Source organism: Octopus sinensis, linkage group LG1, assembly GCF_006345805.1.
Source record: "Octopus sinensis linkage group LG1, ASM634580v1, whole genome shotgun sequence".
Classification (NCBI taxonomy): domain Eukaryota; kingdom Metazoa; phylum Mollusca; class Cephalopoda; order Octopoda; family Octopodidae; genus Octopus; species Octopus sinensis.
In genome coordinates, this window is record NC_042997.1 from 142,722,533 (window position 1) to 142,749,812 (window position 27,280).

The 27,280-nt window shown below is 32.7% G+C and overlaps 1 protein-coding gene across 8 annotated transcripts in view; it reads left to right on the forward strand.

Moving 5' to 3' along the window:
* Window positions 1-27,280, forward strand: part of LOC115209821 (anion exchange protein 2-like) — a 721,610-nt gene that overhangs the window by 585,784 nt on the left and 108,546 nt on the right. For 4 of the 8 annotated variants that reach the window (XM_036505450.1, XM_029778381.2, XM_036505458.1 and 1 more), the window contains one exon: window positions 19,851-19,901. The exons of the other annotated variants lie outside the window; for them this stretch is intronic. In XM_036505450.1, coding sequence (XP_036361343.1) covers window positions 19,851-19,901 — 51 coding nt within the window. The remainder of the gene's footprint in view (window positions 1-19,850; window positions 19,902-27,280) is intronic. 8 annotated transcript variants of the gene reach the window in all.

The following is a 27,280-nucleotide window of genomic DNA, read 5'->3' on the forward strand; positions in this document are numbered from 1 at the left end:
AAGGCTACAATGAGAAAAAATTATTGCAGGAGTATTTTCAGTTTAACTATTTTATCATAAATTACTACCAAACAGATACATAATAAAATGAATATTCTATACATTCTTCTTCATAAAACTCCAAGGGAAATTCTTTCAATCCTTTATTGGTAGACCATATTGTAAGAATAATTTGGCAGTTTTCCCAAAATTTCATTAAAGAAAATAGATTTACATTAGTTATATTTACTGTAATAGTAGAGAGAGCTGAAATATTAAGCAGTGTTGGTTGCATTTTGATATGAAATTTTGAATAATATCAGTTTTGATTTAGAAGGATTTTCTCTCGAATATGATGATTCAAATATCATTAATTGTAATTAAATATTCCCATTTGGCTCTTTCAAACCAAATCTTTTTATTTAAATTTCAAGAGAAATATCTCAGAAAGCAATTATATTGAGGAAGAGCCATCTTAGAAAGATATTTATACTTTTACATTCTTTTTGATGAGGAAGCTTTCTCTATCAATATTTTAATCTTTTCATATAAATATGGAACAATTATTGGTTTGTGCTGAAGCTCAGGTAAAGGAAAAATACTATTTACATGCCCAAATGAATAGCTTTAACACAAAGACCTTTTAAGTTGAAGTACTTAAATATAGGCTTCATTGATAAAATCTGTGCATGTATGTATGCTTGTATGTGTATGCATATATGTATGCATGTGTGTGTGTGTGCAGGGACATATGTGTATATGAAAGTGAATAAATCTTAAAATTTTTATAAGAATGAGGCTTTTGTTAAGAGATGATCATTTAATCTCTGTTTCAAAGGAATTGATGTATAATAGGAGAAATACATTCAATGATATGGATTTTCTGTATTGTGAATGTTGAGTAAAATGTCTAGTGGCTAAATTTATTCCTACTCTGTTGCAAGTTGTTTAATATTGGTGTCTTAGACTTGAAGTCACAGATTTCAGAGGAGAGTGTGGAATGACATTGTATGATGTTCATTTGCTTACACCAAGATTTGAAACCTAATCATAACACTAAGAAATCACCATGTCATAGCTTAATACTAAATTTGTATACAGTGACCAGCTAACTAATAAAATGAGAGAGTTTTTTTCTCTTCCTTTCCATATTATTAACTTTTATGATAATGGCAGCAGATGTGCACATCAAAATAAATGGTCACTCAATGGATTCAATTAGTTGTCTGTGAAGATGCTGGCCCTACAAAATGGAATTCAATAGAATTTTGGTGACATCTTCAGTTTGTGGCAAGAAGATTACTGATTCCATCAATATCAATTATTTAGTTGATTGTTAATTATCCAACCTTACTTGTAGTCAAATAATTTACATTATAATGTAACAACAAATTCTAAATTTATTGGGTTTACCAACAAATTACAATAATAAACTGGTAGAAATTTAATTATATTTATTCATTTACTTGTCTATAGTATTCCAATATTATAGTAGTAGACTGGCAGAATTGTTAAGAGTTGGTCAAAATACCTAGTGGTATTTATTCTTTCTGACTACATTCCAAGTTCAAATCCTGTCAACACCTCTATCTAGAGTTTATAAAATAAACACTAATCAAGTATTGGGAATGTTTTAATCAACTGCTACTTTTGTCTCCCAGTTCAGCTGAGAATCTCAAATGAATCTTCTTGGGACTGCTTACTCTTTAAGAGCAGATGAATCTGTTAACCTTGCCAGCCACTGTACCCCTGTGAGGAGCAGTGATCTCCAATATTACTAGACAGTGAGTCTGGTACAAGTTAATAGAAGAAGAATATAAGTGATTTATGTATAACTATTAAAGATTATGTCATAGGAAAATAAGCTTTCTAATTCTGTTAATTACTCATTTTACTTAGTACAGCCTTGTAGAAATGTAATTGTTAATAACCAGATGTAGTAATAAATTATTCAATATCAGATTGAATGTAAATTGTGTGTGTGCTTGAGTCTATTAGACCTTCTCATTCATAATGTTAGCTTTCCTGTTAGAGAAAGCAAAAATATAATCACTCAAACTTAAGTTTAAATTTTCCAAAGAAATATATTACAATATTTTAACAAACCAATCAAATCCAGAGTCTGAGGAAAATGGTGACAATTAGTTGATAGGAGAGGTCATAAAAGAATTCAGTAAGTTTACTTGTGATGAATGAGGAACCTAATATTTCAAGCATTTGCCCTTCATCTAAAAATCAAAGCCTAAGTCTCCTTTTATAAATATTTAATAAAATGATATATAAAAAAAGAAAGGAAAGCATTCAGACAGTAGCAGCAAAATGTATCACCTATGTGTAGTACTTTACGAGTTAGTAATCATGTAAGAGAAACAACCGAGGCTCTGTGAAATATTCAAGACATGTTTGGTAAAATATTGTGCGTGTGAGAAATGTCAGGTTTAGGGATGTTAACTGTAGTTGACAAACAGCATGTTATTGATGACCTATGAAATTTGATTATTGTCAGTGGCACTTAAGGAGGAATTTTCTATGACTGTTAAATTGTTCTAAAATGTCAATGCATGTTCTAAAGGCAGCCATAATATGGTAAAGAGCCAAATGTAACAATTAATGCCACTTGAATTGTCAGATGTATAATGTAAGAGAGCTTCTCAGATCTCTGCGAGTTCCAAAGTATCTTTTGACAGTTTAATAATAAAGAGTGGGTACTCTATTAAGATATTAGATTAAACACAGATCCTTTGAATGCAGCTTTTTGAAAAGAACTAGCATACACTAGAATGGAAAGCAAATCTTCATCCTGATTAAGTTTTGTGCTTAGTTGAGTAAAGCTAGTATAAAATATCATAACCCAATTATAAAGCTGGTATAAATGAACTATATGCTAAAATTCTTTGGTTCTCCAGAAAACAATTGCTCCATTGATGAAGGTATTTGCTTAGGCAAAAAAACTTGTACATATTCCTTACTTTTGCTGTTTTCATGATACTATCTATGTAAAGGGTTTCAAAACAATCTTAAATTATCAGAATTACTTTTACAGCAGATGACATATCAAAATATAATACAATTTCTTATACGTCTTGACACAAAATCAGTTGAATTTTATTAACTGTATTAATGCGTTTGTTATTTTGCCTTTTTAAATCTTAAGTTGAAATGTCATTACTTATAAAATGTTTTCAAAACATAGAATTAGTAAATATTCCTTCAAACTTGCTTTGTTTAGTGACTTGAACTTAATTTCAACTGAAATAGTTTAGGAAATATTTTGGCACCTATTGCATGTTGATTTATTGCAGTATTGTAAATAATAGCACAATGACTGATCAGTAGTCAGTATCTGTGTGTGTGTGTCTGTGTGTATGAGTGTGTGTCTGTGTGTATGAGTGTGTGTGTGTATGGTCTACCAGCTTAATGTCATCAGTTGACATTTATTCTCTCCCTCTTCTGACAAAGTTTCCTACTCAAAACATTAGCCTTTCCTCCTTCTTTATGACATGAAATATTATTCCACTGTTTCAATAACTTATGTTATTTTTTACCAATGCATGGAATAACTCGTTTCCTCAGATTCTACTGCTTTACAATTTAAGATAGGTTTCAAGGATATAAAAACACTAAACTGTTTAACTAATGAGAAAGTAAAATAAACACAAAGTTGTTTAGAGACTATAATTCTTCCAGAATAATTATATTTATTTTACTAGAATCAATATTTTTTCCTATACAACCTGATTCTAACTTCAATACTTTATAAAAAGAATGCAGTAGATTTCTCACTCTCTCTCTTTTTTTTTTTTTTTTGTAATGTTTTTTGTTTGCAAATTCTTGGACCCTATTGTAATGCATGTTTCCTTGGCAAAATATATATATGCATGTCTACCAACCTACCTTCCTGATATTTTGCTTTTGTTTGAGCTTTTACTTTGGCAGTAAATTTGTGCATGTAGCCTTCCTCTGCTTCAATAGTTTATATAATGTAATCATTAACTTTTTTAAGAATTACTCAATTTTTTCAGCCCTGTTTTAACTTCTGTTCACTTTCCACATAAAACCACACCATAAAATATTGCTGGTAAATAAGTAATATTAAAGAGATAGTAAAGAGATAACTAAAAGGATACATGGTTTATACAAATGTAGGAAACATATTACATTTATACTTACTTGTCTGTCTCTCTGTCTCTTTCTCCTACTATCTTCCTATCTATCTATCAACTTTCCTGTAGCTTATGTTGGTTGACACTACCAAATTGTACAATATTGACCAAAGGTAACAAAATTGTGAGGATATATGGTTAATAACTATGTGGGGTTGAGCTTGTCTACGTCCATTGTATGTGTTTTTTACTGTGCTACATTTCCACTATATATATATATATATATTGAATTTGGTCAATGCCAGTGCTCCCTGACTGGCTCCTGTGCCGGTGGCACATAAAGAGCACCATCCAAATATAGTTGATGCCAGTGCCCCTGACTGGCTTCCATGTTGGTGGCATGTAAAAAGCACCCACTACATACTCAGTGGTTGGCGTTAGGAGGGGCATCCAGCTGTAGAAACACTGCCAGATCAGATTGGAGCCTGGTGCAACCCACTGGCTTGCCAGACCTCAGTCAAACTGTCCAACCTATACCAGCATGGAAAGCAGACGTTAAATAATGATGATGAGGATGATTGTGTGTGTGTGTATATATATGGATGTGTCGGTAAGTATATATGTGAGTGTTTATAAGTGAAGAAGTCTGTTTTATAATCACTAGTGTCTTGACCATACCCTTGGGATGTTGCAACTGTGTGGATGTACCTGTGATTTATATTGCCAACCTAGGTAAGATTTGAACCCAAAGGGAAAAAACAATGTAACTAAATGCCACAAAGCATTGTATCTAACACTATGATGATAATAATAATAATAATAATAATAATGATAATGATAATAATAATGATAATAATAATAATGATGATGATAATAATAATAATAATAGTAGTAGTAGTAGTAATAATAATAATAATAATAATACTGGGAAGAAGTGGCTAGTAAAAGACCAAAGTCCAACACACACACACAATCATACAAGCACATAAGCATATGCATTGATACACAAATATACACTATTAGATACATGGTCAAGTACACTCATGCCTACACAGGTACAGCTCTTTCATTACTTCTTCCCATGCTGTCTTTATTAATTTCTCCTCTACCATCTCAAACAAATCGCCCTGTTTCTCTCATCATGCTTTTGCTTCCTTCTCTCTCTTACCTAGTTCATTCTCCATTAATACTCTTCTTCTGATGTTGTTTCAAATAGAGGCTCTGGAATCTTTTGTGATGTACAAAGTAACCTCTCTGTTGCTGATGCCATGATAAAATACACTAAGTATATTCTATAAATGGTTGGCAAATGAATGGGGATAACATAACTTTGAAAGAAACCTTTAGCCTGATCAAGGGCATGTCAATTTCTCTAGTGCTCATGCCTCATTAAAATGCTTCCAGTACACTCTGTAAATGGTTGGCAATAGAAAAGGCATCTAGCCATAGAAATCAAACCAAAATTGGCACATACTGTATTTGATGATATATAAGACACATTTTTCCAAATAATTTTCTCAAAAAAAACCCCTCAGGTCTTATATACAAAGTTGAACTTGTACCACATGCTTTCATGAACTCAAAACTTTTTTCCTGCATATCGGGGTGCCTCTAATATGTTTGTATGCCTTGATTGTCCTTCAACCTGATTGAGAGGACAATAACTCCAAATAAGAATTGTCTCAAACTGTACAGGCCCATCCAACTATTTCAGAGTTTAAAATGGATGTTAAAATGATGATGATGATGATGGTAAGTACATGTACACACACACACACACACACACACACACACACACACACACATTTAGCATTTATGCAAGTTGTGCAGGTGTATCTCAATCTGAATGAAAAAGATTTTGAATTATATTAGAATAACAATTCCAAAATAAGTAATATTAAATCTAAATTGGCTATATCTATATTATCCGTTACATCCCTTCAGGTTGATTGGGGTGAGGTAGTTTATTAAGGGCTGTAACCTTCTGCTCTCAATTACTGACTGTGAACCTTAACCTTATATAAAACAGCATTAAAGTGTTCAGATTGTATCATCTATTTATTCAAGATTACTAATGAGTTATATCATGCAGTCTGTTTAGTAGAGAATGTTATCATCTCATTTACATTCAGATATACAAATTAGTAAATACAATAACTTTATTTCATTAATATATATCACCATTATCATCATAATCATAATAATCCTTTCTAGTATTCTACATAATAATCCTCTCTACTAGAAAGGTTTATTATTACTATAATAATCCTTTCTACTATATAGGCATAAGGCCTAAAATTTTAACAAGAGGGGTCTAATCAATTGCATTGCCCCTTGCGCTCGACCAGTACCCCAAAGTGAGGAAAGGCAAAATCAACCTCAGTGGCATTTGAACCCAGAACATATAGCCTGAGGAAATGCCACTAAGCATTTTATCACATAAGGTAACAATTCTGCCTGATCACCACCATTATCATAATCATCATCATCATCATAATAATAACGATCTTTTCTACTAAAGACACAAGGCCTAAAATTGGGGGAAGGGGATAGTCAATTTCATTGACCACAAAAGGATGAAAGCAAAGTCGACCTCAGCGGAATTTGAACTCAGAACATAGGGACAGATGAAATGCTGCTAAGCATTTTATCTGATGTACTAACAATTCTGCCAGCTCACCATCTGGAAAATCATAATAATTATAATAATAATAACAATTCCATTTCTTTTTTCGAGCTGGCATAAGTTGGATGAGGTTGCTTAACAACAAATGTCTCAAATTTTCAATCTGGCATTGTCTTATGTATGAAATCTACTTTCCACAACTCTGATTTCACTATTTAATCCCAGATGATCCTTGATAAATTTACTATTAGTTTCAACTGTCTTCCACCTCTGACATATGGTCATTGTACATTCAGTATATGTCAGTTATTAATATTATATGTCTGCAGTAGAATAGCAATCTCTCCTGTCATTTTTTTTTTATAAATTTCGTTTTTCTTTTCTTTTTTTCCCTTGCCACTTGTGCTTTCTCATAGATTAATATAACAATTTCAATAGATTGTACCCAACTCTCCAGTTGCTGCAGAAAGAACATCAGTATTCACCATCATGTTTTGCTGCTGCAGAACATCACATTTCTGACACACATCTTAGAAAGCTACATTGCATACTAAGTGAAATATGTTTTCTTAGTATTTTTTATGTAGGTATATGAATGTAGTGCCAAGTAATGGAAACATATAAAGTCATAAATATAAGCTAATATTGAACAGTAAGAACGATAGCTCAAAACTGCATTGGTAGATAAATATTCTTTATTTGTGAGTTGACAAGGCAACCAATGGTTTCATGTTAGAATATCATCACAATTGTTCAAGTCTACTACATGGAAATGTTGGTACTCATCTCCCTTTGGGATTTCACATATATGTGTGTGTGTGTGTGTGTGTGTGTAAATATATATATATAAAATATGTATGTGTGTATGTATATATATATATATATATATTATATATATATATATATCATTGTCATCATCATTTAACGTCTGCTTTCCATGCTGGCATGGGTAAGATGGTTTGACAGGAGATGGCTAAGCAGAAGACTGCACCAGGCTTCTCTGTCTGTTTTGTCAGGGTTTTTATGGCTGAATGCCCTTCCTAACACCATATATATATATCACCATTATTTAACATCCATTTTCTATGCTGGCATGGGCTGGATGGTTGACAGTCTGACAAGACTGCACCAAGATCTGCTGTCTGCTTTGTCATGGTTTCCATAGCTGAATCCTTCCTAACACCAATCACTGTATAAGTGCTTTTTATATAGCACCAGCACCAGTGAGGTTACCAAGTACTTGCGGGACAAATATCCCTCAACTGAAAGAGGAAGTGGTATTGAGGGAGGTGACTTTGTGCCAGGTAATGAGAGAGTAAACTATGATAGAGAGACATAAACAGGTATTTTGTTGTAGAGGAGATACATGGTTATTCCAGTTGGAAAAGGGAGAAAATGGTAATACAGAGAGGTGAACGTGTAAATGGAGTGTTACAGAAGATTGAACAGAGTGAGTGAGCAGGGAGCTCACAAGAGTGCAAAGGTGGAGAGGGGAGGAGAAGGAGAATGCAAGAAGTGAGTGTATAAGGGAGTGGCAGGGTAGCAGTGATACAGTTGACAGACAGAGGACAGGAGATAAAGATGACAAAGCATCAGTGGGCTGCAGGAATTGAGTGAGAGACAAGCATAGTGAATGAAGAGATGTATTTTGGTTCATTGAGGAGGTGGGGGGTGAATTAATAGCCAGCATGGAAGGCAGATATTAAGCACTGATGATGATGATGTGAGTGGCATACACAGCACTTTCGAAATCTGTTTCACTTAAGTGGATGAGTCTGCTCAAGAACACCCCTCCCCCCGGTATCACCAGACATTTCAGTTTGTTGTCATTTCCTCTGTGAGGCTCGACATCTTGAGATCAGTCCTCACTACTTCATCTCATGTCTTCTTGGGTTTCCTTCATTCACAGGATCCGTCCAATTTTAGAAATGTACACGACATTATATACATGCGCGTGCACACACACATACACACACACACACACATATGTTCAGCATGACCACAGGTGCATGTTGAAGCATGCAAAAATTATGTGTATACATATATATATATACAACATTTGCTAAGAAGTGTCAAAGCAGACTGTTTAGTCTACCTCAAATATGCACAAACATACATGCACTTACTGAACAACATTTTATTACTAATTTAGTTTTTCTTTATTTATCTGCTGAATTTGCTACAAATTTAGAGTAGAAATTCCAAACATGGAAGCAAAACCTGGAAACAAGAGGTCTTAAAATAAACCTTGTAAAGATAAACATTTTAGTTAGCAGCAAATAAGGTAGGACTCTAATTTTATCTGGGAAGTGGAATTATGCAGAAAAAAATATTAACAAGACCTCCATATGATGTGCCTAAATGTAAATTATAGGTGCACAAGAGATGCAGTGGAATTACCAGCAGGCTGACAGAGAAAGAATACCTCATGCAACTGATGCACAGGAATAGTCAGCAAATAGTATGAGCACTCATGAAATAAATTCATTCAAACGCTTGAAAAGTTTGCTTAAAGTAGTTGATAGCTTCTTATTTCTTTATTGCCCACAAGGGCCTAAACATAGAGGGAACAAACAAGGACAGACAAAGGGATTAAGTCAATTACATTGACCCCAATGCGTAACTGGTACTTAATTTATCGACCCTGAAAGGATGAAAGGCAAAGTTGACCTCAGTAGAATTTGAACTCCAAACGTAACAGCAGATGAAATACCGCTAAGCATTTCGCCCGGCGTGCTAACGTCTCTGCCAACTAGCCGCTTTTAGTTGATAGCTTCTGTGAATGAGATGATCTAAATAGCGCACAGTGGGGGGGGGGCGTTCTGAAAGTATGACAGTCGAAGTAAGAATGGGGGGGAGTGCTTGGTTCAGAGGGATTTTTTTCTCTGAGTGAAGAGCAGATTGATTATTGTGCGATGAATGCAACGGTAGTAAAACATGTGCACTGATTGCAGAAAATGTGCAGAAGGTGGAAAGAAACGAGGCAAGCATGCTCTACTGGATGTGTTATGTTACTGTGTAAGAATAATGGAATACAAATGAGCTGAGAGAAAAACTAAATATAAGACAAATCAGATGTAGTGTGCAAAAGTGGTATGGCCATATATGTATGAAGGATGGCATTTGAATAATGGGGTACCAAACAATTCAAGTAGAAGGAACCTGTAGAAGAGGAAAACACAGGTAGTAATGAAAGCTGAGATCAGGAGAGGACAAGAAATTACAAGTGGCACAATGTCATGCTACCTATACAAGCATGGAAAACAGAAGCAAAATGAGAATGATGATGATGATGATAATATTGATGATGATTATTATTATTTACTTGATTCATAAAACCAAAGCATTACATTGTCTTCACTTTTTATTAGTTTCTGTAGAGTAAAAGATAACTAGCTAATTCACAGCATAATCCTCTGTTGAGGAAATCTTAGTTTATATGAGGTTTTAAAATGAAATAGCATTTCAAGTACTTCTCTGCATTTCCACATATCCATATATATTTTTTTTTTTAATTCTTTTATTTCTATGTTCTTAAGTTTCATACTGCATGCTAATTCTGTCTCCTTTATATTTTTCTTTTCCCCTAGTGTCTCATAAATTTGTTTCATGTCTCTTTTTTTTAATCACTATATGTTCCTCTCCCACCACTTTTACCTTCCAGTTGGTACTGCACTGTGTTTTAATTCCCAAAATCTGTTTTGAGTTAAAGAAATAAAAGACAATCCTATTTTAGTCTGAGAGAAGCAGAATTATTTTTCGCTCTTCAATGACCAGCTTATGATAAAATGAATTTCCATTGTCTAAAGCCTCACCTTAAAACACTTCACTGAAAACAAACAAAAAATTTGTACAGTTAACCCTTCTTTTAAAATACCTGATTCTTTCATTTCCACAGATGGTGACTTCTTACCCTTCAGTAACTCCTCAGTCATGCATGCAGCTGATAGATTATTGATCAGTTATTTGGCATGATATTTCCAATATTTTATCAAAATTCTTCATCTTTATATCTGATGGAGAAGCCTCTGAACTTGAAGAATATAAAAATATGGTTTTGAGCCTGCAATGCTGCTTCATGAGTGTGAGTTGAAGTATGCTCAGTAAGCACACAGCAATGCTGCTCTCAGGCAGGAAGTTTCTTAATGTATAACTGAGATATGGCTGTAGAATAAGTGGTGGGCATGATGGGCCACATGCAGAAGATGAAAGATAAATTAATGTGCATGTATATGTGTGTGTATGTATACACACACATACACATATATATATACACACACACACATATATATATGTATGCTTATATACACATATATATGGGTGTATTCCTGCATATTTTTGTGTGTATTCCTCTTTCCAAAATTTCAGGCTTTTTGACAGAATACTGAGGTGTTGGGAAAATGCTTTGTGGTGTTTAGTCAACTCCTTTACATTCTCAGTTGAAATCCTACCAAGGTCAACTTTGCCTTTCATCCTTATGCATTGGATAAAATAAGTACCAGTCAATTTCTGGGGTCGGTGGTATTAACTACACCCCCTTCCTTCAGAAACACTGGTCTTGTACCTAAATTAGAAACAAAATATTATTATTATTATTATTATTATTATTATTATTATTATTATTATTATTATTATATCAAGGTCAGCTTTGCCTTTCATCCTTTCGGGGTTGATAAAATAAGTACCAGCTGAGTACTGGGGTCACTGTAATTGGCTTATTCCCTCTCCTGAAATTTCAAGCCCTGTGCCTATAGTAGAAAGGATTATTATTATTGTTGTTGTTATTGTTACAAATTATATTAGTTAGCACAGATGTTGTCTTGAGGTTTGGTAACAACAAGTTTCCTCAAGTCTCAAGAATCATTCTTAGGATTTTTGCAGAATACAAGATTCTGCTTTTCTGCAAGTCAACAATCTGAGGGTTAATTTCAATATCCTTCAGCTTCTTAGGTAGCAGTTTGGGTGTTGTGCTAATTGCACCAATTATCACAGGAATAATTGTCATCTTAGTTTTCTGCAATCTCTTCATCGTTCTGGTTAGGTTCTGATATTTCTCAGTTTTATCAATGTTTTTGGTATCCATTCTATTATCACATGGTATTGCAAAATCTATAATATTATTACATTTTATTATCTTCATTATTATTATTATTATTATTATTATTGTGGATTGGCAGAATTGTTTTTATTCCAGCTCTTTACATTCTGCATCCAAGTTCTGTTTTTCAGCAATTCAGTTCAATAAAATGTTGTCCCATTCAAGAAATGTGGTCTATTTAATTAACTAACCTCTTCAGCAAAAACGTTCTGGCCTTGTGCCTATGTTGAAAATTATTGTTGTTGTTATAAGCCAAAGCTTCCTTAAATTAACTCTGAGTTTCATGTTGCTAGTTATTTATATGACTGAAATAGTGACACCCCCATAACAATATATAAGCAAAACTATTCACAAATACATTGAAGTATAAGTCATTGAGATTTGTTCAGATTCTGAAAAACCTTTTGGATAGCCATCACACATTCATCTATTCAATTTTCATACACAGAACATGTGATATATTCATCTGTTTACATGCAAAGATACATGATGTTCTCATGTCTTCAGTATCATATGTATAGAACACACATAAGCAGAGAAGGTGGCTATTGTTTATGATGTTTTAGTATTGATGACTATATGAATGTTTTTTTCTTTTTAATATTATATGACATCTTTCAGAGTGTGATAATTAAATTATGTAGATAAATTATTTTAATCAGTTGATAGTTGAAAATTTCTTAGTAAATAGGTGCAGGCATGGCTGTGTGGTTCAGCAGCTTGCTTTGCAACCACGTGGTTTCAGGTTCAGTCCCACTGCACAGCACCTTGGACAAATGTCTTCTGCTACAGCCCCAGGTGTACCAATGTCTTCTGAGTGAATTTGATAAATGAAAACTATGGAAGCCCGCCATGTACATATATATATTTATATGTATGTATGTGTGCTCATGTTTGTTCCCCAACACTGCTTGACAACCAGTGTTGGTTTGTTTACATCCCTGTAACTGGTTTCATAAAAGAGACCAGTAGAATAAGTAGTTAGGTTGATTTGTTTGATTAAACCCATCAAGGCAATATCCCTTGCATGGCTGCAGTCTAATGACTGAAACAAGTAAAAAATAAAAGATGTATACCTATCGAAGTGTCTACAAGTTTTCATCAATTATGATTTTTTTGTTTAAATTTTAAAAGGTTGCAATGGAATGTCATACTTCAAAGAGACACATAAGTCACACATTGAACAATTAAAGTAGGAAGGTGTATGTCATATTAAGATTTTTATTAGAAATAGTGTTATTGTAAGCTACAGTTACATCAAAACCTTTGCTGGTCCTATGGCCAAGAAAAAACAGAAGAAATCTGTATAAACTACACCACACTCACCTCTAATTTCAACAACTTCAATATCTACCCACCAAAAGGTATATTTTATAAGGCTCATTGAAAATCCTTTTAAAAATGTGTGGCACAGCTTCTGCCAGCGTTTTGGGCAACCAGTTAAATCTCTGTATGGTTAATTATATTTCCATATGTTTATGAAGATATTTGTTTATATATTGTCAAACTACTCCCCTTCATCAGTTGGTTAAATAATCAGTTATGTGAAACCCAGATTTATGAGTCAAAAAGCTTTGTCTTATATATATAGATGCACCTCCACTCATATATATCTATATATATATACACAAATATCTATATGTTCTTATATATGTATATGTGTATGTATACGTAGTGGAGGCTCATGGCTTAGTGGTTGGGGTATTGGACTCATGATTGTAAGATTGTGATTCCAATTCCTGGATCAGGCAATGCATTGTGTTCTTGAGCAAAACACTTCCTTTCACATTGCTCCAGTCCACTCAGCTGGTAAAAATGAGTAATCCTGCGATGGACTGGCATCCCGTCCAGGAGTATATACATCATTGAAACCGGGAAACCAGCCCTCATGAGCCTGGCATGGCTCAAGAAGGAAACTTTTATTTTTTTATTTATGTATATGTATGTATGTATATATATGTATATATATATATATATATATATTTAAAATCATAATTTTCGTTCACCTTTCTTCATACTACTTTTTATTATATTTTTTCTATGTTTTGTTTATTAATCACAATTCATCTTATTTGGTTATTTGATTGTACTTGAGATGCAATCATTCTTTTCAAAATTATTAATTCTCCATTTCAGCCAAAATGGTTTCTGCTATTTTTTACTTTTACTTCACAATTAATACCTGATTCTATTGAAAGTCTTCATTGCTGCTTTACTTGACCAGTTTTTATTTCTTCTTTTGATGAAATCAATGTGTCACTTTGCTAATGTTTCCCTTTTTTTTTTTTTTTTTTTTGGTCATTCTCAGTTTTATTTTTTTATTCATTTATATATTCTCACTTAATGGAAGTCATCCAATGTGTTTGTGTGTATGTGTAACACTCATTGAGACTGTCTGAAATATAAAAATAACATTGTGCTCTTTACTCTTTTACTTGTTTCACTCATTTGACCATCGCCATGCTGGTACACCACCTTGTAGGATTAGTTGGACGAAATCTTAACTCCCCCACCTCAATGCTTAAAATTAGTACTGTGGGATGGGAGATTCTATCAGTCTCTTTGACTGAACTGGTAAGTTATGGAGATGTAAATAAACCAACACTGATTGTCAAATGGTGGGGGCACACATTTATATATATATATATATATATATATATATTGTTTCCATCTAACAAATGTACTCACAGAGCATTGATATGCCCAGGGCTATAGTAGATAACACTTATCCAAAGTGTCATGCAGTGAAACTGAACCTGAGACCATATAACTGCAAGGTGGACTCCTTAAGCACACAGCCATGTCTTTGTATAATTATGTAATTATATTATAAAAATGTGAATAATTTTTTAAATATCTGCCATGAATTGCAACCTTTTACATTCCAATTTCAAATTACGTCACAAGAAATTTTACCTTTCATCCCTCCAGAGTTGATAAAATAAAGTACCAGTCAGATACTGTTTCATTGCGGTTGACTATACTCCACCCTAAGCATGTATGCCCTTGGACCTATGATTCCGCTAATATTTAAGTACTTAAAGGTTGGGAGGGTCTTAATCAGCAAAGTATTAGGACATTTTTAGTTATGTCCCTTTACATATTGAGTTCTCTAGGATGAGTTTTTTCCAACAAAAGCACAGAGTAAAATGTGGAGGAAGGAGTTAGTCAATTAAACTGACTCCAGAACTTCACTGGAACTTTTTTACTTGTTTCAGTCATGTGACTGTGGGTATGCTGGAGCACTACCTTTAGTCGAGCAAATGAACCCTAGGACTTATTCTTTGTAAGCCTAGTACTTATTCTATCGGTCTTTTTGTCAAACCGCTAAGTTACTGGGACGTAAACACACCAGCATCGGTTGTCAAGCGATGTTGGTGGGGGGGGACAAACATATACACACACACATACATACATACATACATACACACACACACACACACACACACACACACACACATATATATATATATATATCATCATCATCATCATCATCATCATTTAGCGTCCGTTTTCCATGCTAGCATGGGTTGGACGGTTCTACTGGGGTCTGTGAAGCCAGAAGGCTTCATCAGGCCCAGTCAAATCTGGCAGTGTTTCTACGGCTGGATGCCCTTCCTAACGCCATATATATATATGTGTGTATATATATATATATACACACATATAAACAACAGGCTTCTTTCAGTTTTGATCTACCAAATCCGCTCACAAGGCTTTGGTCAGCCCGAGGCTATAGTAGAAGACACTTGCCCAAGGTGCCACTTAGTGGGACTGAACTCGGAACCATGTGGTTCATAAGCAAGCTACTTACCATACAGCCACTCCTACGCCTATAAACTTTGACCTTTTTGACACTTGAAGGAGGAAATACAGAGTTGGCCTCAACAGGATGTGAGCTCAGAATATAAAGAGCTGGAAGAAATATCACTAAAGCATTTTTTCTGATGCTACAATGATTCTGTTAAGCTATGCTCTTCTTAACTAAAATGCTCTTCTTAACTAAAAAATAATCCTTTATAATTTTGGCTCAAGGCCAGCAATTTTAGTGGGAAGGTGTTTGTTGATTATATCAATCTCAGTGCTCAACTGGTACTTATTTTATCAACCCCAAAAGGGTGGAAGGCAAAGTCAAACTTGACGGGATTTGTATTCAGAATGCAAAGAGCCAAAATGCTGCTAGGTATTTTGCCTGACTCACCAATGATTCTGCCAGCTCACTACTTTAAACTAAAAGATTATGATATAACACTTGAACTGCAATTAATTCATTTGGCGAAACACTTTACTATTAGCAAGTGTCTTTGTGTTAATACAAGAAGTCAATATTTAACTTGTAGTAAATATCACCCTATTCTATTTTCTCTCTTTTTCCAAACCTGACTGCAATCCTTTGTACAGAGTTGATATCTATTAATATCTATGGCTCAGTAATTAATTCTCAGCAGTGGCCTCTACTTCCTGCTTTTGATTGTCAGTCAGACTACCTTCACTTATTCTGTTAATGAAATTAGTAAATATGTGAACACCACAACATCTCATTTTCTGTCTTTTGTAATTTTGAGGCTTCACTCCAAGAATATTGTTTAGTACCAATTTCTGCTACTTGTTACCTTCAAGTGACTTTGTAAAAATTTCCAATACTTGTTTCCCATCTTTTCTGTCATATATTTTCATACCAATACTTAGATAATGCCATACCTTCTACAGTAATAGCCACAGGTAGTCAGTCCTATCTGGCAGACACAGCACTAACTAACTTACTTTTTGTTTTGTTAATGTCTGTAAATATCTTAAACATTTGGGGGTCAAGATAAGCTATTTATTTTATTTAGTTTAACCCCAAATCCTTAACCAGAGATAGTTTATTTATATCATTCATTCATTTGTTCATTTAATATGTTTTTTTATGCTAACATAGGTTAGTGAGAAGTTATTCAAGACAGAATGATTTTACAAGAGGATGCTCTTCCCATTGCCAACCCTAAACCTGTTTTTCAGTTAAGGGATTTTAATATTTCATCTGGCTAAGCAAGCCAGCAGGGTGGCATCATTTGAAGGCTAAAACAATGTGAAACGCATTGTGACCAGCGATGTGTAGCAACATCTGATAGCCTGGTCAGTCACGGTGATGGTGAATATTTCATAGCTTTTCAAAAGCACAGAGTGACAGGTCATAATGTCAGCAGGAATGTCAACACTGACACCACTGTCCTCTCAAGGTAACAAGAGAAATACATACCTGCAAATGCACACCTACATTTATATTTACACAAGGGGCTTTATACAGAGCCTGTCCACCAAATTCACTCATAGGGTATTGCTCAGCTCCAGGCAATAGTAAAAAGCACTCAGAAATCATGTGACTGTGAAGCATTTTCAGGTTCTTAGCCACTTTTTGTATGTTTGATTTTTGTGGTTATAGGAAAATCTAAGAGAAATGAACATGTTCATCCTCTGTTACATATCGACTAATCCTAACCCATAGCTGTTTTAGGGAGTCAACAATTAATCAGAACTGAAACCAAGGAGAATGATTTAATGTTAATATTGTTAATTGGCTTTGGTTAGTTCTGTCAAAACTGTAACCAATTAAATATTTTGGGGTGATCCATAAATCTTAGACTTCAAATATAGCAATCCCTTATCTCAGAAATGCATGGGAGTTTCTTCATAGTTGCTTGATTCACTGAAAATGCAGCCAAATCCCCCTCAAGTCACACCCTTCAATCTTTAATATAAAGACACATCTGATGTAGTTGTAGATGTATTATGTCATGTTTTTATAAAAGATAGGATGGTTATTACTAGAATGCTCTTGATCATAAGTCTCCTGGATCAGATCACACCAAGGGTTAAACACTAGCAAACCACAACAATCTTCTATGTGATCTGAAATCACTAAGCTCATATTTCATTGTGTTTGATTTGATAGGGTGCAATGTAGCTAGGATCACTTTGCAATCAGTTTGCTTCTTCATGTTTCATATTTCCAATGTCTTAGAACAGTGTTTACAATGGAAATTAGCAAGATAGATTATTGATATAGGATAACATAAGATTTGAATCTACAGGAATTTGGTATTTGCTAGTAATTTGGTATGTTTCATGCTTATTTCGCCATTTTTGAGATACAGAGTGATCTTAGTGATTTCTGTTGATTTGTTGCTAACTGGTACATTAATTTTTTTCCTTTTTACTTTTGAGATTGTGGATGAAAACTGTTCTTAAATAGAATTATGCTATATTAGTTGGGGGTTATTTTAGGGGCGGGGGTTTCCTTTTTGCATTTGATGTTATCATAACTTAATATCTACATTTTCATGCTTGCAAGAGTCAGGTGGAATTTGTTGTAACAGATTTTTTAGAGCCAGATTCCTTTTCTGTCACCAGCCCTTACCTGTTTCTGATTAAGCTAATATTTCCCTATGGCCAGACATGTTTTTTCATGGGGGGGACTAGAAACAAACAACCTCACTAGTATGATGGTGATACTCATTTACAGCCATCATATGATTCTAGCCGAGGGTACACATATACATACACTCAAATACACATATGACATATACAACAGGCTTCCTTTAGTTCCTGTCCAATCAAATCTATTCACAAGGCCTTCATTGGCCCAGGACTATAACAGAAGACACTTGTCAACATACCACACAGTGGAACTGAACCTTAGACTACATGGTTTAGAAGTAAACTTCTTAACTACACAGGGATAAATTGATCCTTAGTTATGTTAGAAGAAAAATTAGAACATAGCATTAATTAACTATATAGTAATGATAAACACTATTTTCTTGATTTATACAAAACTTATCAGTGTGAATATGAACAAATATGTAAATGTCTGTGTGTTTGATTGCATATGTGCATATATGTGTACAAGAGTGTTTGTATGACAGCATATATGCATACATGTATATCTGTATACCTATATGCACATATGTACATGTAACATCTCTATGATTGAATGTCTGTGTTGAAAATTTGTCTTAACATTTTATGATTGTTATTGACTCTTCAATTTTCCTAAAATTTCTTTTCTTTTCTTTCATGACCTCAAATCTTAACCACTGTATCAAAAGCATATCCAATTTCTCTTATCCTCTTTTGTTTCAGACAACCATTTTATAAAGTATCATTGAAGTTTTTCTTTCTTTTATTCTACTGACATGTCAATGGCATTTGTTCTTTTATCCAGGAAATATAAGTTGCTTCTGTTGTTGTTTCAGACTTCATGAAAAATAAGTGGGAAATTGGTAATATTTTACATAAAACACAAAGAAATTTCATTTCCATTTTAGCACTCAAGGGGATGCGTTTATAAATATAATTTGCATTCCAGTGTTTGCATCTACTTCCACTCAGTCAGATATGTTGCTAGGTGGGGTGCATAAATATAAAAGAAAAGTTCATAGATTGGTAGGTTGGAGTGTAAATAGATAGAGAAGTATGTAGGTAGATAGGTGGATAATAGGATTGGTGGTGGGGGAGATATGTAGATAGATTAGGTACCTTGGTAGACAGATGGATTTATATTTAGATATTCAATATTTGTTTTGTAAATATGCCAATTTAAAATAAAATTATATATAACAATAAAAGTATAATTCAAAAAATACGTTTTTCTTTCTGCAAGAAGACAAAAGCATTTGTGTGTAATGCACACTTCCTGTAAATAACATGATCAATACATTTATCATCAAACTCTTTTTTTTCTTCTCCTTTTTATTCATTTATTTATTTATTTACTTTTACAAAGAATCAAATGATCAAAAACCAAGGAATATACAATTTATTGAATGTCTGTGTGAATTTAAAACAATTCTACTAAATTCTTTAAGCCTGAAGAAGTTGAAATAATATTTTCATTTTTTTTTTCTTCCTCATCAAATTTATTTTTTTTAGATTTTGTTTCTATAACCAAAAGGAAGAAAATTTCAAGAAATCATTTCTCTCTCTCTCTCTCTCTATTCCCCCATGTGTGTTTCTAAGTGAATATGTTATTCATACTTTGTACATTATTGTTATTTCATAGCCATGTCCAACAGAGAAGTGAGCTTTCCACACCAATCCTAGGTGGAAACAGGTATAGGCTTGGTGCATGCATTTCTTCTTTAATCAAATTTTTCTTTTTAAATATCGTTGTTGTTGCTGGTATTGTTGTTGTTGTGGTGGTTGTTATTGTCGTTGCTATCACTTGTGATAAATATATATATGTATGTGTGTATATATAAATATATATATATATGTGTATATGTATATATATATTATAATTTGCTGCTGCTAATTCCAGTTTCCAATCTGTTCTCTCACACTTTTTCTTTTCATCTAAAAAGAAGGCACATTTGGAAAGCAATCATCAACAGTTTATGCCATTTCCTTCCCAACAACCACCAACAAATTGATTTGAGAAGCCATTAGATGTGAAAAAAATAGTAAATTAAATAAATACACTGAGAAATGAAATACAGATTGGATTTTAAAGTCATGTTTATATTTCTTTTCATAATGATTTTATTTTAATTTTCATTGTTTTTTATATTTTATATTTATTTTTAGTTTTTAAAAGAAATCAAAACCAAATCACAATCTTTGATTAAAAATTCTTTTCCACTATTTATATTTTGTTTTTTTCTAATGTATTTTTTGTTTTATTGTACTTCCTTTTCAATTTTTTTTTAAATCTCATCTTTCACACTTGCATAAAATCTTTTTTATTTTGTGTTTTTATTTCCTTGTTTTATTTTTATCTTTCCTTTCTATTTAAACTGTTGACAGAAAAGATTTCAGCTTGCTCTCCTGCAGGACTGCAAACATCACATAAAACAAAAACAAACAAAAAAATCTATAAAAAATTTACATAAAAAAAAAATGACGAAGAACAAATAAGATGTCCAAGTTTTCTTAAAAACATCACTGTTGCTTGATAAATAACATGTTGACTTTTGACATTCTTGACCTTCTGTTGTTATTTGGTCAATAACTTCTTGACCTTTGACATGACTAACCCTTTAAGAAAGCCTGATAAATATCATGTTGACCCTTTTCTTTACATTAGTGTTTAAGGATAAGTAATTTATGAAATGCCATAGTAACTTTTGACATTAGCTACTGTTGATCATAAATGTTCTATTCATCTATTTTGTCATTTTCCTTCTCACTCTTTCCAGCATTTATCATCAGTACTATTATGTTATATCTGTTATTCTGTTATATCTGTTATTTTGAGAAGATCCAATCAAATCTGCAGAAACGTAGGTGAATATTCTAACTGCATTAACAGCCAGACTTTTTTTTGTTTTGCTGATAAAGTGTAATAATACCAAAACATGTCCAGAGTTTTCACAGCACTACTAAAGGTCAGACTTACTCCTTACTGCATTCTATATTTAATTAGTTAAAATACCTTCCATATTTAATTAAAATTTCAGGGCTCTCTCCCTTTCTTCTTTTTTTTTTTACCAGAATTAGTAATTTAGGTAATAATTATTCTCATCAGTAAGGATATCATTTGAATCAAAATTTCTTGGTTTATTATATAAACTATACTAGCCCTCACTTAATTCATTATGTTTTCTATCAACTTCTTATCCTGCCTTATTTACACCTGTCAAGCTGTTTACATTGTTCTGATCTAATTTTTTAAATGGTATTCTTTTCTGGTCAACTCCTGCACTTTACATTATTCATCCATATATGGGTTTTGTTCTCTTTCTTGTATACAAGAATATAATAAAATCTATTTGTTATCTGTGCCACATCAACACCATCGTCTGTACCCTCCATACTAGTCCATGTCTTCTACATACCCACCTAAAAATTTTACCTCTTTTTCTCCAAGACACTGCCCAGGATTTAATTACCCTTTAAATTCACTTCCTTTCTAAAGAGTGAAGCCTTTACTTAGATGAATTCTGTACAACACTTCTCACTTTTAATTTCCATCATCAATTATTGTCCACTTTTCCATGCTTTTATGAGTTATACAGAATTTGTTGAGGCAGATTTTCATCGGTTGGATGCCCTTCCTGTTGTCAACCCCCACCTGTTTCCAAGCAAGGTAATATTTTCCTATAGCTAGACATGTTTTTCCACAGAAGACTGCAAACAGATAACACTGCTTGTATGACGGTGGTGTTCATTTACAGCCATCTTGTAATGTCTAGACAAAGGTACATACAAATACATATGTGATGGGCTTCTTTCAGTTTCCATCTACCAAATCCACTCCCAAAGCTTTTGTCAGCCTGGAACTATAGTAGAAGACACTTACCCAATGTGCCATGCACTGGAATTGAACCCGAAATCATGTGGTTGAAAGCAAGCTTCTTAACCTCATAGCCATGCCTGCATCTGTGATTTAATAGAATTTATCAATTTGCTTTTGTTGTTAATTAGCCTTGCTCAGCCTTAATTCAGTAGACCAATGATCAAAGACATTCTAACCATGACTGTCCTGTCTTTTTTCCAGATATAGTGTAGTACCATAGTTCCATGAACTACATTATCTCATATATCCTCTTTTTAAAACAATAGAGTATAAATTGAAGTGAATTTAGTTGTTATTTCTAGCTGTTCAACTGAATATGAAGGCTCCATTCTTATTTGTGTGGCTAACTCTGCTGTTGTTTCCTTAATTATATGTCTTCAATTATAGATTTTTTTTAACCACTTTGTCATTATATTTTCTTTTATATCAAAATATCATACCCCATGATTGCCCCGGTCCACACTTTAGAAGTTTGTCCATCTCTAAATTCACATCTATTATTGTAAACATATTCCAGCCTTGACCCTGTTTATGTGGTAGATGAGTACTTTCTTTCATTGTGACACTCTCCACACTCCACTCACCACTAAACCCTAAAATGAAAAAATAACCCCTTCCTGTCTTGCTATGAAGCTTCATGTAAGCAAAGGGCACATCCTATAAAATTTAGAGGCAGTTGAAAACCACTGAATTTACCATCTTCTAAACATACATAACTGGTGACATTTAAGTTTCTTTAAGTACCCAATATCCTACCTTTGGGAATGATTGTTGCTTTTTTTTTTTTTTTTTGTTATGTCAAGAGGCTTTCAAATATGACTGAACTGAGGGCTGTCATTCTTTCATCATGGTAGTTGTTGTTTATCCCTGGGACTGCCCTAATCAAGTAGACTATAATCAAAAGTATTCCACCTATGACCATACCATGTATTTTAGTTCTTTGACAAATGAATTGCACCCAGTTATAATAAGTCTTCATTTCTGCTACTCTTCAACTTATATAGCTGTTAGTATTAATCTGCAGTCAAACACTACCTTTCCTGTCGTTTTTGTATCAAATTTCACTCTACATAAAAACAACAGATGCTATTTGAGCTATAGGGACTCTAAAGAGTTCCTGCCACCTCATTCTTCCCATTATTTATGTTATCAATATTCTCCTTCATTACCAAACATTTTCCAATCCCTTAATGCCACTTACATTATACTGTTTATAAGAAACTTAGATTTAAATGTCAAGATCTGTTTCAGAATGCCTAACTCAGTTATCTTCTTTAGAAACCAAGATAGTATATCAATATGTAAGTATTATTACTCAAGCTTTACATTTAATTCTTTAAAAATGTCTTGGAATATATTCTCTAGTATTATTGTGAACAAATTTAGATTGACTAAATTTATACAGTTTATACTTCTCAAGGATGTCTAACATTCTGCTCAGGAATGTGTAATAGCATTATTTTCTTTTATGTATATATATATATATGTATATATATATATATATATATATATATATATAATATATATATATATATATATAATATATATTATATATTATATATATTGGAGCAGTATACTTTTCCACAGCTTTGCTGTTTATTTCTTGGTTACTTGATTTTCCTTACAGTACATTAACTTGCCACCCAGCTATTCTGACCAATCACAGTGTGCTGACAGTTGGCAATGTTTAAGTGTACAAAAATACAACCAGCTGTCACTTGCAACTGAATATGGCTTGGTTATATGTTCTGTATTTAAGCCAATTGTTTCAAGTGCCTATGTAGTCACAAGCAGACATAGATACTCTCTAATTTCCACACCCTTGATCCAGTAGTACACCCAGGATGTGACAGCTAGAGGAGGAAGGGTGCAACACCAGCAACCAGCTGGTACTCATTTACAGCTAAATAAACTGAAGCAATAAGAAAATTATTTTGCTCATGGACACAGTACAACACTTGGTCCAGAAACTGAATTCACAAACTTAAAAGTATAAACCACTTTTATTTCACAAAGAATAGAATAATCAACTATCCTTACCTTTATCAATATAGTCATGCCAACGCAAGAGTCTCTTTAAAGTGTATTGTTAAAAAATAGAAGAATTAAAGAATAGAAAATCTCTCAGACTTAATTTTGCAAGGATATTGTTAGAAAACAATAAACTGCTAAACAAGATTCTGATATACCATGCAATAGCCAGAATCCCAAATCATTTTAGGTGAACTTTGACAAACCTAGCTAATTGAGTGATTGAACAATTAATCAAACAATTGAGTGGTTAATTGGCTAAATGTTAATGAAAAGAAGTAAAACTGGACCAGTGCATGTGTTTATTGTTGGCATAATGACCCTCCTGTGGTATAATAAAATCTGCTTCAATGTAAGTTCACATCAAGAATCTTGCAAACCAAATAGAAAAATGAAATAAAAATTAGTATTTTACTTTTAATATCTTCTAAACATTCCTTTAGTTTGCTTAGATCAGTTTGAATGATTTTTCTTATTTTGTTTGTTTCTGTCTAATTCAACGGCAAAAGAAATAAACTGAAAATGTTCTTAGAGCACCTATGATGGAAATATCTCGTTTTAAGCTCACCAACAAATGAATCAAGCATAAGAAAATTAATGAGGGAAAGCAATAAGGGAATACAAAACATATTGTCCAAAATTTTGAATATCACCTGTATTGACCAAACTATCAAATGTTATACACTGCTGTTATACACTTCCAATTTTTCTTTGATTGCATGCTTCTTTTCCATCTTGGCTAAAATTATTTTAACTAAACCATCTTCATATCATCATTAAGGTCTTTTGAGTGGTCTATTTTGATTTCTTCGATGCTGTTTGGCAACTGCACAGCTCCACTTGTCATCTATGAATCTTAATTTTTAATATAATTCCTGCTAATTCTAGACCTTTGAACCTTTATTGTGAAATAGTATTTATTTTGTGAAAGAAACTTTATACATTCAAGACTGTCAGCAATTATTATATTACAAATCCTTTTTTAAAGTCTTATTTTCATTTGGACACTGGACCAATGATATTAAGACAATAGCCTTAGTACCATTGAATATCTGAGCTATTTAATCTTTCTTTGTATATGTGACAGTTGAAATACTGACCCTGAAAAAGTTAATGTATATATTCACTTATTTATTGATTTGTAGCATATATGATACTAAATAAGAAATTTGGTTCCAAAAGAACAAAAAGCTTAGTCTCTAGCAAACCTGCTATTTCTTTGATATAGTGCAAATTTGTGTGTGTAATATATGTGTGTGTGTGTGTGTATATATATATATGTTTATTTCTAATCTCAGGATAATAACACTCTGATTCACTAATCTGCAGATGCATGCATATATCCTGGTATAAGTTATCTGATGATGGTTGGAGATCAGGCCTATCAAAATATTGTATTTATATAAATATTACAAGAATTGTTTCATTTCTGTGGATGAAGTTAATAGTCCAACACGTTATTTCTTATATTGGAAGCATTACTTAAGTTTGCTATTTTTATTAAGACATTTCCTTAATTGTCCTTTATATTATATTTGTAAAAAATTCCTAAATATGATCAGTTTTTAGATCTTTTGTATCTTGTGGAAGGGATAATTATTAGTGCCATTTGTTTATTGCCATTCTTTTATGGTTAAAATTCCTGAGAATTATATATTATATGGATGATATCATCATTTATGGATTTAAAATATTGTTATTTCTGTTACTTTCAGTACCAACAAATGGCTTTGTTTATAATTTGTTATTTATAACAATTCCATGGCTAATTTTTTCTTTCTTTTGTATGATTCTGCCAAGCTTGGTCTTGTATTCTGCAGTGCAATATGCTACAATGGCTCAGTATTGTAAATGCATGGTCACCTAGTGAAAAAGTTTTGCATTTATATGTCCCTTGCAACAGTTTGAGTCAAGGAGTTTACGACTTCCGTATTTACTTTAGAATGTGTTTATCATCACTGGTTATTTAGAGTATGGTCTGTGTTTTACAGGCTTATGGTTTCATGTTGAAGAGGATGTTTTCTTTTCATTCTGGTAAATCTGTAATATATTATTACTTTTACAATTAGATATGAATAATACAGTTTTATGGGAGCATTTTATAAAGTATCTTTTCTATAAGTACATTTTTGTTCATGTGGTAACTTTTATATATATATATATATAATATATATATATATATATATAGCTTATTTGATTCTACTGGATATTGTATTTTTTATATATGTGAAAATGAATTTGTTTCTATAATATTCTATGGCTTAGTCTACTAACATGTTTAAGTATCTGCTTCTCACTAATGGTTTGTTTAATTATTTTGATTTCATTTTGTAAAATGTCTTTTGTGGATGAGAACCTAAAAGCTCTTATCAAGAGGGATTTTGATCCAGATATTTCACTAATAGACGTATAATAAAGTATATTTATAATTCAAAGTTCCTTTAGTATTAAACTTAACTTTTTCAAACTTAGGACTATTTGCTAAGACTAAAGGGATCAATGAAGAGAAATAATATAAGATGACCTACTTAACATACTTTAAAAGTTATATACTATATGAATACTAAGTTTTATTATATCTATATGTGTGTGTATCATCACCATCATTTTTACTTTCATTTTTCTATGCTGTCATGTCCTAGAAGAAAGTTGTTGAGGCAGATTTTCAATGGCTTTATGCTCTTCGTGACACCAAACTTTATTCATTCCTGTTGATATATATACATACATACACACACACACACACATATATATATAGATATGTAATGTTGAGCAGTATATTACGAGTTACAACATATAACTGTTTAGAATGTTACCAATGATATAAAAATATAACCATTTTATGCTTCTTTTAGCATGTGCTTTTTCCTGACTCGTGGACAACTATGTGTATGTTCTAATTTATATTAAATAGATTATAATCTTTACCTTCTTTCTCTTATTTGCTCATTTCATTGATGCTTATTGTCTTAGTAAATATTACCTGTATTTGAAGAAATAAGCTTAAAACAAGCTTTGCATCAAAATTATATTCAATCTCAATTTCTGTAGCTTCATAAATTAGAGAATTACAGTTGCAAAGAATCAAGTATTTGGATTTTCAGATTCTCTCATCTTTATCTAAAATAATCTGTTCATCTCTGTGTTCTTAACACTGCTGTAGG